Raw genomic sequence first — 13,390 nt, 5'->3', positions numbered from 1 at the left:
TCTATAAAACACATGTATAAAAACTTAAAACATTTGTATCATCTAAACTTTCTATCATTCATACTGCTATAACATACTATATACAATAAAAACTATAAAATTGTATACATATACATAATTGTGTTCTTTCCCTAGGACTATGTATGTCATGATTTGACCCCTCATAACAGGGTTATGCAGCTCGTAGGCGGGACTTAACCTGGTCGGCCCTCTAGGTAAGTCATCATACTCTGCACTACCTCAGGCCGGTCAAACTGCATCCACTCCTAAGCGCGGGACTGGCTGCTACCTCGTCTAACCGGCCCCCTCTACTCAGTGTATTTGGGAGCTGCATCCTCTCCGAGCACGATTAGACAGTATCGTCACACCATCTGAGATATGTGGTTACACTCTATCTATATATAGCAACGATGCCGTGCTCTGTAAACTATATCTGTTTGTAATATCTCCACAGGGATCTAATATTATATATAAGTACATCTATATATATATATATATATATATATATATATATATATATATATATATATACCTTTACTGTTTTCATCATGTTTCCAAAATAACCATAACGCTATAATTTTGTACTGTAAATACTGTAAAATCTGAGTAACTGTAGCATCTCGATGCTATAACTGTATAATCTGTCTTTATAAACTGTGTGTTATGGTATTCAGGAAAACATAGCATTTTATAAAAAACTATGATATATATTGAACTGAATAAAATCTATATAAATTTATTTGTTAATCATCTGTGAATAATTGTATGTACATGCTATATAACTTGATATGCTGAAGTACTGTACACATTTTTCATCAGGAAAATATCTACTCAGGCCACACAACATTAAAACATTTGTTCTGTAAAAACTGCATAATAACTGGTATATATGTATCTATGAAAGCTCTGTTAATATTCTTAAAACCCTAGCATAGCATATTTCCCGTACTTTATTTAACTCTGAAAAGTCAAGCCCCTACTAAATTCTGGCCCTATACCCACAGAGTTCTCCACTCGACACCCTGAAAAATCAATTCCTCCAGAACAAAACATAAGTATTTCTTCGTGTATTGTATTTCTCACAACTGAGGGAAAAAAATACTGAATAAAATACCTTACCGTGAGATTGGAACGAAATCCAAATCAACTTCTCCAATGACTAGCTCCGGCAGATTTGCAGAGAACTTCGCCAGGAGTGTCGTGGCAGCCTCAGATCTTCAATTCGGCAAGAAATGGGCCTGGAATCGAAGAGAGAATGAGAAAGGGACGTAGAGAGAGAGAAAAGAAGATTTCCTGTGCTGAAATTTCATAAAAATCTGGGTTTTCACTATTTATAGAGTTGGATTCGTCGACGAGACACGTCACCTCGTCGATGAGTCCTTCAATAATTTCGTCGACGAATTTCAAACTGTCCAAAAACCCCTCTCAGCATCTTCTCGTCAATGAGGCGTGGCTTCGTCGACGATACTTACGAGCTCGTTGACGAACTCCTTGTGTTCGTCAACGAGGCCTTGTGTAAAATTTTCGTATTATTCCATCCAAAATGCAATGTCGTCGACGAAGCCTGCTGCCTCCTTCTGTTTCTGTTTCCATTTCCCTCTCTCTTTAATATTTAAATATCATTATTTTTCGGGTCCTTTCACAAGGAATATATGTATATATATTAAAAGTATTATGTATAGAAACCTAAAATATAGATGTGTTAAGTAACATGCAAAAAAATGGTGGTTTATATTATTTGTACTGTATTTACAGATTCAGTTATACATGATTATATAGAAACATATTTTTCATAGTATTGTAACTCATTTGCCACACGCTAGTAATAGCATATTTCATCTCACTGAACGTCATCTCATCCTATCAAACTAACATTTTTCAGGCGATCCAAGTAGGCCAGCAGATCAGGCTCGCAGGTAAAGGGGTTTCGGCACCACCCTATCAGTCGAGTGAGTATTTTTGGGAGTATTTTTGTATAGCCCTAGTCCAGTTGAGGGTATTTTGGGAAACAGTCATATATGTATAGTTTGGGAATACTGTAGCTCTCTGGTATTGTGCATATTTATATATGGTTGTGTTTATATGAATTCAACTTCTCGATGCTTAGGTTGTTGGTTTGGTTTAATCCAATTGATATCAGAGCATTATAAATTTCATAGTAGAAAAAAAAAAAAAAAAAAAAACAGAACTGGAAAGTAAATAGCATGTCGTTACAGCATGGTATTAGAGCATTATAAATTTCATAGTAAAAAAAAAAAAACAGAACTGGATAATAAATAGCAGGTCGTTACATTCACAATTGGCATGCTCATCAATCCGTTAAGATTTGTGGAGATTCGTCATTTAATGAGGAAGATTCAAGATTTGTGGAGATTTGATGCACCAAATCTGTGCGTGAAGATCTGATCCTACAAGTCAAGGCAACATGGAGATTTGTCTCTACCTTCTCCTTTATTTCCTGCACAATTCCCTTTGCACAAAAAATATATTCTTGCCTTTTTTTTTCTCTGTCTAACAGGGCTTAAATACCTATTGTAATCTTTCTTGTTGCTCACGTTGAGAAAGATACATGAAAATCAATTTCGATTTTTAAATTTAAAAAATTCTCTCCCTGCACACCTACTTTATAAATAGTGCCTAATTAATATTGGACGTTCTCAAATTACATCATGATGACATATGATTCTCTTTTCTTTTCTTTTTTTTTTCCAATTAACACCCAATTTTGGTATTGAATCCTTTGTGTCCATCTGAAATTCAATTCAAAAACACGAAGTTTGTCCCACCTCAAAAAGTCTCAAAATGATGCAGCTACCCCACTTTCAAGGTCCATCAGCAGATTAATTTAATGAGATGCATGTAAGAAAAAGAATTGGCACCGTTTAGGTAAACAAAGCGAGGTCAAGCACCTTGCATCCCATCCTCCATCTTAGGAGACCCAAAATAACAGATACGCAAATAGAACATTCAATAGTGACATTTGATGCTTTTGAAAAAAAATTTGTGGATGATTACACTCTTTTTACTTGAAAAATATTTTTGAGATCAACTTGCCTCAACTTAAAGGAGTGCCATTAGAAGGATCAACCTCCCTTCTTTTAAACTTGAACCAACAACTTAATTCAGTCATAAAATATTGACCTCAAAGCAGAAAAGACAATCTGAAGTAGCAAAATATGTTTTGAAAAACATGAAGTAGCCCGAAAATTAATTACTCAAGGGTGCCTGCAGCAGCATCGGGACATTGTGTGTGGAGCCATTGTTTGGCTGCACTGAGTGCCCATTGGGTTCTTCGAGTACTTGCAATCAAAGTCCCTCGCCATCGCCATACAGCAACAATGGTTTGCCGCCTGTGGCCACATAATACCCACGTTGTTACTACTGCCAATACACTCCTTCAACGCCACCAGAATCATGCTCCTTCCGCTTGTCTCGACTACCTGCCTCTCCGCACACCTCTTCAGCGCTGGGAGAATCGACTCTCCGGCCGCTGCCACCATCTCCGACCCTCCCACAGTGCCAAACAGGGCCCATCCCTCCCTATGGCCATCGAGGGCCAAAAGGCTCTTAGCTTCATTCAAAACAACGTCATTCTCACCCACATGCACCAGCTGGTGGCCCACATGGAGGATGCTGGTGAGGCGAGCCCAGAAGTGGCGGACGGTCTTGTAATGCCTCCACGTGTCTATGGTGTTGCAGTGGGTTAAGAGGGTTGAGATTTGTTCCTTGGTGGAGTTGGATTTTCCCACATAGATCATATCCCTTTGGTTCATGAGTTTGGTTGCTTCTCTTTGGAAGTCTCGAAGCCATTCCTCCTTCACACCTCCGTATAGACAAATCAAGTCATCGCTCCTTCTCTGATAAAGGAGGAAATGGATTGATTCATTAGAGGAAAAAAGTTCAAGGTTGTAAAACGAAATGGCATTTGCAAACGCAAAATAATCAACCAACATCTCGGGTGATATTTTAATGGGTACAAGGTTGCGAGACTCACTCATGTGTCTAATTGAGACATTATTTAAGATGAATTTTCAAAATATTAAATTCTATAATATAAAACACACTTATATTCATACATACTTCATTCAATGTGAAGCATATACTCATACATACCTCATTCAATGTGAAGGAATCAACAGTATCTAACAAAAGTCGAATGCCCCACTTCTCTTCCCGCCACAGCTCTCTCTCCTTAAATCCACTGAATTGCAGTGCCTTACAGCCCCAAATTCGAAACGTGTGTAGGGCATTAGGGCACATTACCTTCCCTTCTTGGTCCACTGCCACCAAAGTGGCCTCCTCATTGCTACCCCAAGCATCAGGCAGTAAAGGGTGGCGCACTGTGTACCCTATCATCTTCATTCTCTTATTATTAAATGTTGTGTCTTTAATTAGGTCCACTGTTGTGATGGGAAGCCACACCATTACACAAAACCCACCTTCTCTTTTATGCAACATTTCAAACTTCTCTCTCAAAATTTCTAACTCTTCATCAAAGATGTTAAGATTGGATATGAACAAGAACACTTTCTTTCCCCTCAGTACTTCAATGTTAACCTGCTTAATATATATACTGTTACTACATATGGAAATCAATAACCAAATAAAGGATACAATTAAAGATTAAAGTGGCGATTAGATTGAAATCATATAATTAAGAACGACCACTTACCCATTCTCCAGAACAGCAGTCACGGAGTGGTGGTTGATTGACCATAGAGCATATCAACATATCTATCACATTTGTAGTAATTGTAGTATGGGATGTTGTAAAGGTGTTTGTGAAGATTTGACGAGCTGCAATATATTTGATGATGTAATTATTAAAAAAAAAATTACACTTTATTCATATGTAGAAAAAGGATTATTCTACGTTAACACTTATTTTTATTTTATATATATATATATTGCTATTGATTGAATAGTAAATGTTCAAAGATCTTTTCACATGAAGTTTGCTTGGAGACTGATGACGTTAGATAATCTTTGGACCCATTTCTTTAAGGCTAAATATGTTAAATCAGGTCACATGAGTTCTATCAATTATACTCCTAAGCACTATCGATTTTGGAAGACAATCTTGAAGATCTTTCCAAAAGTCTATGAGAATGTTTATGTGAAGGTTAAAGAAGGAAAAACTTCTTTTTGGTTTGATAAGTGGTTGAGTAGTGGTCCCCTTGCGGAGTGTTCTCGCATGGTCCAATATCCTAAGTTTAAGATTCAAGATTGCTGAGAGTCAGAGAATTGGGATACTGATATACTGAAAGATTTGGTAGGGGTCCCCAAAACGGATGAGATTTTGTTGTCGTCTATAAAGAACAAATCGAGGCCTGATGTGTTTATTTGGAAGCCATCCATAGATAGAAATTTTTCAACTGCCTCGACATGGGAAGTGATAATAATTAAAAGGGATCAGTACCCGTGGATGGAGTGGGTCTAGCATAAACTTCTACCTAAGAAAGTATCGATGTGTATGTGGAAAGTTATGTTCCAATGTCTTCTTGTAGATGAGAGAGTGAGGAAACTGGGAGTTGATATGGTCTCTTATTGCTACTGCTGCATGGATAAAAAGGAGGAATCTCTCAATCATGTTCTGAGTATGGGCTCCATTGCAAGTATGGTTTGGAAGAGAGCAACGTCTGTCTTGGGAATCCTAAACTTTGAGGATGAACCTTAGAGCGTAAAAATTAGTAGAAGGTTTAGATGTACCAAAAAATCATCCCAAAAAGGTACAATCATTGGTTTGTTACCTACTATGATTTCTTGGAGCCTTTGGCTCAAACGTTGTAAAGCTCGCATAGAAGATAGGCATGAGTTAGGAAATGCAGTTTGGTTATCGGTGAGGTCTTGGCTCACTAAAATTGTAGAAGGCGTGAAGGGTTCTCTGCCTTCTATTGATAAGAATTTATTGGAAGAGTTCTAAGTGAAAATGAAAACTTTGAAGGTTATAACTCCTCAAAAAGTAGTCTGGGAAAAGCCTCCTACAGGTAATATTAAGGCCACTCTTTCTGAAAAATTTGAGTCAAGTACTAATAATGGAGCGGAGTTGCAGGCTCTTACTAGTAGTGTTCAGCTCTATAAAGAGTTGAGATATTAGAATATTTGTATTGAAAGTGACTCGGAATTGGTGGTGGGTTGGCTCACATCTAAGATTTGTTCTTCCTAGTACTTATGGGACTTTTGGTAATTGTTAGAGGAGGAGCTACAAGGCTTTCAGTTCTCTATAAAGCACCAATTTAGATAAGTTAATCGGGTGGTAGATTATTTGGCTCGTCAAGACAAGGGAGGCAACACAAGGAAATATTTTGTAGGTGATGTGTTGTGGAGTAAAATGAGAGGTCTAATTCGTATGAATAAGATGAGTATTCCAAACCTTCGGTTTTGTTTAATGTCATCAGTTGGTTCTCCTATATTTTCCTTAAGTTTTATTGTGTTTGTTTTGCTTTGATTCATATGGTCTTGTTTAGTTTGATTTAGTTGGATATTGGTTCGGGTTTCATTAGGCTTGTGTTGGTTCTGTGGCATGGGATGGTTTTGCTAGTTTCTTTGTATATCCCTTGTGATATGTTTGTAACCACGGTTTTTCTCCGCCATAAGCGAGAGCAATCAATAAATTTGGGGTGTTTAAACAAAACAAAAAAAGACTCTTTATCTTTTATGTTCAATTTTTTCATCTTCAAATATCTTTATTCAAAATTTAATTTAATTAAAAATCATTTTACTTAAACTTTTTGGTCTATCATCTTAATTATAATAATTCATTTCTAACATGTTAAAATCTAAATGTTAGAGATATAACAAATAAGTTAATGATAATATGGAGAGAGAGAGAGAGAGAGAGAGAGAGAGAGAGAGAGAGAGAGAGAGAGAATTCACAAGATAATTTTTAGTGAATGCAAAGAATTGAAGTTAAGACTCACCATTACGCTGATGAGAAAGTAAAAGTTGATATTCAAAATTCCTTCTCCTCCTTTCAATGTCGACGGCCAAGGTTTGAAACTCTGTAACTTGCACTGGCTGTATTCTAGAGCTGTTAAAGGAAATGGGTCATTTTTAAATTATTAATTAGGGTAAAAGACACTAACCTCTTTTGAGGTTTGACAAAAAGATTATGGCGTCTTCCGAGGTATCAAAAATTTCAAAAACCTTCCCTGAAACCTTCCCTAAGGTTTGTTAAAAATACACCAACATTGCCTTACATTTTACAAAAAGATAATTTTTTTAAGGGAGAGTTGTGTCTTTTTGACAAATCTCAAAGGAATTAATGACATTTTTGAAACCTTGGAGTAGGTTTGTGTCATTTTTTTTACAAACCTTAAAGAAAGTCCATGAAATTTTTGAAATCACAGGGAAAGTCTTTGTCTTTTTGCCAAACCTCAAGTACGGTGAATATCTTTTATCCAATTAATTATTGAAGAATATTATATCAGCATAATTTATGTAACAAAGTTTCTATAAGCTCAAATTTGGTGCTCCAGTGTTGCAGTAAATTTTTTAAAAGAAAAAAACAAGACAGAACTGAAACAAACATTAAGTTGACCTCAAACTATCATCACACAATTTCTTTTTAGTTATTTTTTATTATATTTTTTGTCACCTCAATACCAACTATTAAAATTTTAATGAAATAGTGACAAATAAATTCAATTCAATTTCATTATATGGGCATCTTCAAACTTTTTATCTCAATAGTATTCAAACCCCACACTCAGTGCACGCATGGAGTTAATCTTGTTAGGAAATTTTAATTTCCTATTGTGGGCTCACATATTTAAGAATAATTATTTTATTAGACTATTTTAACATCTATTAGATATAAACTTTGTAATGTATAGAAGTTCATTACTAAGTTAATTTAGAATTGATGGACTTCTAAACTTAACTTTGTATATATAGAAAAAAAAATAATAGGATCATGGTCCCCAAATCAAATCAGAAATAGTTTTCACGTTCTTTCTTTTCCCCATCTAAAAAGAAGAACACGAGTAAGGCACTTAAGAATTTGACTGTGGAAGATTAAAACTCTTCGCTAAAGGCTGTTGGACAATCAAATCAGACACGTCTATGGATCCATATATTTATTCTACATTTAGTATGGATTTAGGTATTTATTCCGTGTTTAGTTTTCTTAATTAAATAACATGATGATCTTGGGATGTTAGATTTATGGATTAAAATTATTACCAACAACTCCACCACCCTAATCCCATGTTTGGCAAGAACACTCGCACGTCACGAACGTCACAATTTTAATTATTTTTACTTAATTTCATTAATAATATATTAATTCTAAAAATCCGTATTTATATTTTAGGATCATTCCAAACACTTAAGAGGGCCTTCTCAGCCAAGGCCCACCCCCATAGTTTTAAAAAGTTTAATAGAAAATAAAATCCTTAGTGTCATTAGTTTGGATCCACATTACACACTACCTCAGAAGATGAGATGAAATAGGATTGTTTGAGGCTATTCAAAAATATTTGAAACACGAATCGAATCAAGCTGAAAATTCAGTTATTCGATTTTTTTGGTTTGGTTCCGGTTCAGATTTTTTACAGATTTCGATTATCAATTGGATTTTGGTTTGTATTGATCCCGAACCAAAGATTATCTGGACTGAATTAATATACATATTTATTTATAATGTTATATACAATACATATAAATATATTAAAATATATACATAATAAATATTTTAAATTATATATATAATTAAAAGAAAAAAAATTAAACATTAAACCCCAGCTCACTTCTTCTTTCACCACCAAGAAAAAAAAAAAAAAAAAAACCTTTCAGTGACGGTTTAAAATGTTGACTATTAATTAGCAATGACAGTTTAGTGACAGCTACAGATTAAATTTAATGTAGTAAAATTATGTTAAATCTGACGTATTTAAACGAAAGGTGGACCCCATGTAAAAAAATAGCATTGCTCAATAAAGAAAGCCTAACAAAAGCCAAAAACGGACCTCAAAATGCTAGTGCAGAAAGCGACGCCGTTGATGAACCGGTAAATGTGGAGGGGCAGATCGTGGACAGACGCCGACGCCGACGCACTACACATTTCCTGCACTGCGACGTAGTGCTGTTTGAGCTCGTTGAACTTCACCATCTGGGTAGTCACCTCCACCACGCCCCCGATCAGTCCGGCGAACATCTTTTTCACGGAGCCTATCTCTAACAGATCCGGCAGCGCCCAGCGCCTCAGCAGATCCACCGATTGGGCCAGTGCGTTCGCTGGCGGGCAGTGCCAGTAGGCATACTCCGGCTTCGGAAGCAACGGATGTGGGCCGTTTACCATCAAGAATTCGCCGTACTTGACGGCGAAGGCTGCCAGTGGGATGGCCAGTTTCGCTTCCCACTCGAAGTTGGACAGCAGCTTCAGTATCGCCATGGTGGTTGCCCCCACCGGAGCGTTGCAACACATCTATATAACAAATAAATTAGTTAAACCAAAAACTACAATTGATTATCGGCTGACAATATCTAGAACTAATTTTTTTTACAAATTTGATATATTTTGAATTCTTTTCTCAACATCCTTCTCTTAATTTTTCTTAAAGTGTTGAGTTATTTCAATATGAAGTTAGTTTGAGAGGATTACCTCACAAGTGACCTTTTGAATGGCATCCAACACATCTTCATTGAGGCGGCCATAACAACCACCACAATAGGCATCTTCCCTTGAAACATGCTCCTCCTATATAATTAAACTGTTAACGTGACAAGCCTGTATACGTGTGTTCTACAAGAAAATATTAAGTACATAGAACATATACATTAAATTCTCTTGTCTGTGAATCTCGCATGGGTCTGCTCTACCTGTTTGGCGCCTTAGTCTGGATTCGTGTGCGTGTGTGTGTGTGTGTGTGTGTGTGTGTGTGAGAGAGAGAGAGAGAGAGAGAGAGAGAGGGGTCGTACAGTGGAGATGAAGGAGGAGGAGCTGTAGACGATGGACTTGACAGTGCGGAGGATGGACTTGACATCAACACTCTTGATCACATTAGTGGAAGGGGTGAGAGCTGCATGGGTGGCCAACACCTCTCTCCCCAAAATGGCGTCCTCTTCCTCCCACTTCACCGACGATGACGAGGAGAAACACCCACTGTTTTGGACGTACAATCCCTGATTTGTCGACATATTTACTTTACTGTATACTTTTCACTTCAGTGAACGACAATATATATATATATATATATATATATATATATATATATATATATATAGATGCACCCCCAGTAGAAGAAGAAGGTCAAAACGTCGTCAATTTCGAGCTCGAAAACAAGGATGAAAGCCCTGGGTTCCTTCCTCGACGTCGTCTTGTTTTGAAGTAGTGAGAAGTGAGAACAGAGACTGCCTTATATATATATTTATATAATTATATATATTATTTAGCTGGCAATCTTGGATGGTACGTTTGTAATCTTGTTTCAGCTTTTTCTTTTCTCAGGAAATTTGATACAAAAATCAAACACCGTAAGCTTTTGTTTTTTAATTTTTTATTTTTTGTCTCTCCCTTTTCGACATTAAAGTTAAGGGTTTAGCTACTTCAAACACACTCATTCCATACTAACTATTTATGCAGTTGGCTTTATACAATAATTTAAGTCATCTCTCTGTGCCACTCTTGATGATTGATTAATTTGTTTGGTTTGTAAAAATGAAATGTAATTCATCATTACAATTTTTTTATATTTATATGCATCATTTTCACTTTTATCCAAATCATTTGATTTGAATTTATATCAAATTTGGATAAGATACAATATAAAATTGTATACAAATTTATTCAAATCCAAATTTAAGGTTCAAAATTCATGCTTCTAAACACGATGTTAATGTACTTCATTCTAGCATGCTAAATATTTTATCAACAGTGATTTTCTTTGTACTTTATTAAGAAGACGCATGCATATAATACTTTATCTGTTAGGAATGTAGTTCAAAAATTATAATTAAGCTTTTGGGTCAAATTGGTGCTCACCCATATGTATCAAACCGACCATAGACTCTTCTGGTGCAAACAATTTGTACATGGCATGAGGTTGATTACATTTTGTAAACTAAAAGTATATAAAATATATATATATATATATATATATAATATATATATATAGAATATTAAAAACAGCGTTGGGAAGATCATGGACTGCTATATATGAAATCGATTTGAGTTCTCACTCCATAGTATGGTTCTCTGGATTCATTATTCCTTCTCTTTTTCAGGTCAAAAAGAGCAAAGGGACAAAACAAAAGGATGCATGTAGGAAACATATAGAATAAAACATTATGTTTTATTTATTTCCATGTTGCCAAATCCAGCATCCAAGTAGATTAAAGCTAGCAGTTCTACCAGCTTGTCGGATTCCCTGTTCACATTCATCGTTTTACACAATGGCTGGCTGGCTAGCTTGTGAAAAAAGTAATGCTTGCTCTACAAAAAGATTAATGGGTAAAAATTAAAATTATAATGGATAAAAGCTACACAAAAGTCAAGAACTTAAGGCAATGTGTTATGAAGATGCTACAAAATACAATTGATCTTAATATTTAGATGATTTTGATTTTATCCAATATATTCAGCTGAAATTTTTATGCATGTAAGGTAATTCAAGACACATTCTTCTTTTTGAATGGTGCGATGGGAGAAATTAATTATAAACACGACCTAACCCTACATGGTGTTTATATGCCTGTTTTCTAAATTAAAATATGTGACAATCGCTCCAATTTTTCATGTGTCTGATGATGCGAACAAATGTAGGATTTATTTTCGTATGCTTTGCATCTAAAAAACAGACATGTTAATAATATAGAGAGATAGGTCTCATATATAATTTCTCTGGTGATTGAGATTTGGAAATCGATAAGATAACTGGCAAAAAAAATTTTATAACTAAGCTAGACTTTTTTCAAGAAAGGGTACCATCAAGAATCCAATATCATTGGAAATAGTTACCTCATGCTATGTTTAAAATATCTAAGTCTTCATATATTTTTCCTTTGTAAATTTAGAATTAAATTTTTTTAATTGGTTGTAATGTTGTGTGTTAAACTTGGATTGAGCATAATGGTACATGCGTTGTTTTTGAGTTATATACAATTGTATTTATTTTTCTACAGGATAAATCTAAAATGTTTAAAATATAAGGGTGATATTTTCAACAACACTTATCTAAAGTGATTTCAATAGCGTGATGTAGAAAATATGGAGTTGGAATTTTTTTATGTTGAAAAGAAAAATTAATCTTATTGTGTAATAAATGAATTTAAAACCTATTTATAAAATCATATGATGTGCACAACACAGGGTCATAGATGTTTCATTCAAGAGGATTGAAAGTTTCTTATTTGTCGCTCCTTTAATAAATTTACCATTTCTTTAAAATATATATATAGATGTACTAAAAGAGAATGCAGTTGTTCTGAGCATTTTTCTTGGAAATGAACTCTGGTCTTATGATTTCTCTCTTAATTAAGAAGGAATTCCATTTTTTAATATATTTTCTCTCAATGTCAAATGTTATTAAAAAAAATTTTTTTTTAAAAATATTCCAATGTTATTAAATACTAAGAAAAATTGAATATTAGTTATGTGTAATATCAAAAAAAAAATCATTGATTTGGTGTTTTTTTATTTTTTATTTTTCTTAATAACTAAAAATGAAAAAAGTGAAATCTTTCATATTTTCCATTCTTTTTCTTAATACTTTCAAGTTCCAAATACATACAAATTGGATAAAAGAAATGTGCATAAATAAAAAACAAAAATTTGATGCTACTCATTCAGTTTCAGTTTATTTTTACACACCAACATATGTTAGGGCCTTCTTGTTTGTGCATATATGGCTAACTTTTATATTATTAATTTAATTATTAGCTTGATAAAATTATAATATTCATCATGCTATTTAGTGTGATTATGGAGGAGGAATGCCCTAAGACAGCGTTTTCAGCCTTTCTTTCCCAAACAAACCAGTCAATCCACATGTTAATTCCTTAAATTTTGTTTGGATTAAGAATTTTGTTTAAGGAATAAAACATATTTTCTTTGTATTGTGCAATGTAGCGCAAAAACGATCGTGCAATGCAATGTAACAATCACGATGAACAATACGGAAACACACATATAATGAAAGCAATAAAAGACATACCAAAAGATTTAACGTAGTTCGGCAGAATGCCTACGTCCACAGGAGCAAGTGGTAGCTGAAATTTGCAAAATTAGGGTTACAACATTATATTTATACTAACCCCTATACAGATAGAGGTATTAGAGAATCCCTCAAATACCAATGTATCAATCCGTGGAAGATTTGCCTCCATATCCCCAACCTATTGATCTTCTCAGTTTAAATTTCAAAAACAACCCTAAAAAAATCATCGACGG

General features: G+C 34.6%; 2 protein-coding genes across 2 annotated transcripts; both read right to left on the bottom strand.

Moving 5' to 3' along the window:
* Nucleotides 1-3,019: 3,019 nt before the first annotated feature.
* Nucleotides 3,020-4,532, bottom strand: LOC131159179 (protein SIEVE ELEMENT OCCLUSION B-like). Its single transcript, XM_058113890.1, has 2 exons — nt 4,114-4,532; nt 3,020-3,857 (listed from the first exon to the last, which is right to left on the bottom strand). The coding sequence occupies exons 1-2, from the start codon at nt 4,456-4,458 to the stop codon at nt 3,216-3,218; spliced, it is 987 nt and encodes a 328-aa protein (XP_057969873.1). The 5' UTR covers nt 4,459-4,532; the 3' UTR covers nt 3,020-3,215.
* Nucleotides 4,533-6,909: 2,377 nt separating this feature from the next.
* On the bottom strand, nt 6,910-10,140 carry LOC131160987 (protein SIEVE ELEMENT OCCLUSION B-like). Its single transcript, XM_058116853.1, has 4 exons — nt 9,922-10,140; nt 9,605-9,700; nt 8,970-9,427; nt 6,910-7,030 (listed from the first exon to the last, which is right to left on the bottom strand). The coding sequence occupies exons 1-4, from the start codon at nt 10,138-10,140 to the stop codon at nt 6,910-6,912; spliced, it is 894 nt and encodes a 297-aa protein (XP_057972836.1).
* Between the last annotated feature and the right edge of the window lie 3,250 nt (nt 10,141-13,390).

The sequence above is a fragment of the Malania oleifera genome, chromosome 7 (genome assembly GCF_029873635.1).
Source record: "Malania oleifera isolate guangnan ecotype guangnan chromosome 7, ASM2987363v1, whole genome shotgun sequence".
NCBI lineage: Eukaryota > Viridiplantae > Streptophyta > Magnoliopsida > Santalales > Ximeniaceae > Malania > Malania oleifera.
This window is presented reverse-complemented; position numbering and strand designations above follow the sequence as displayed.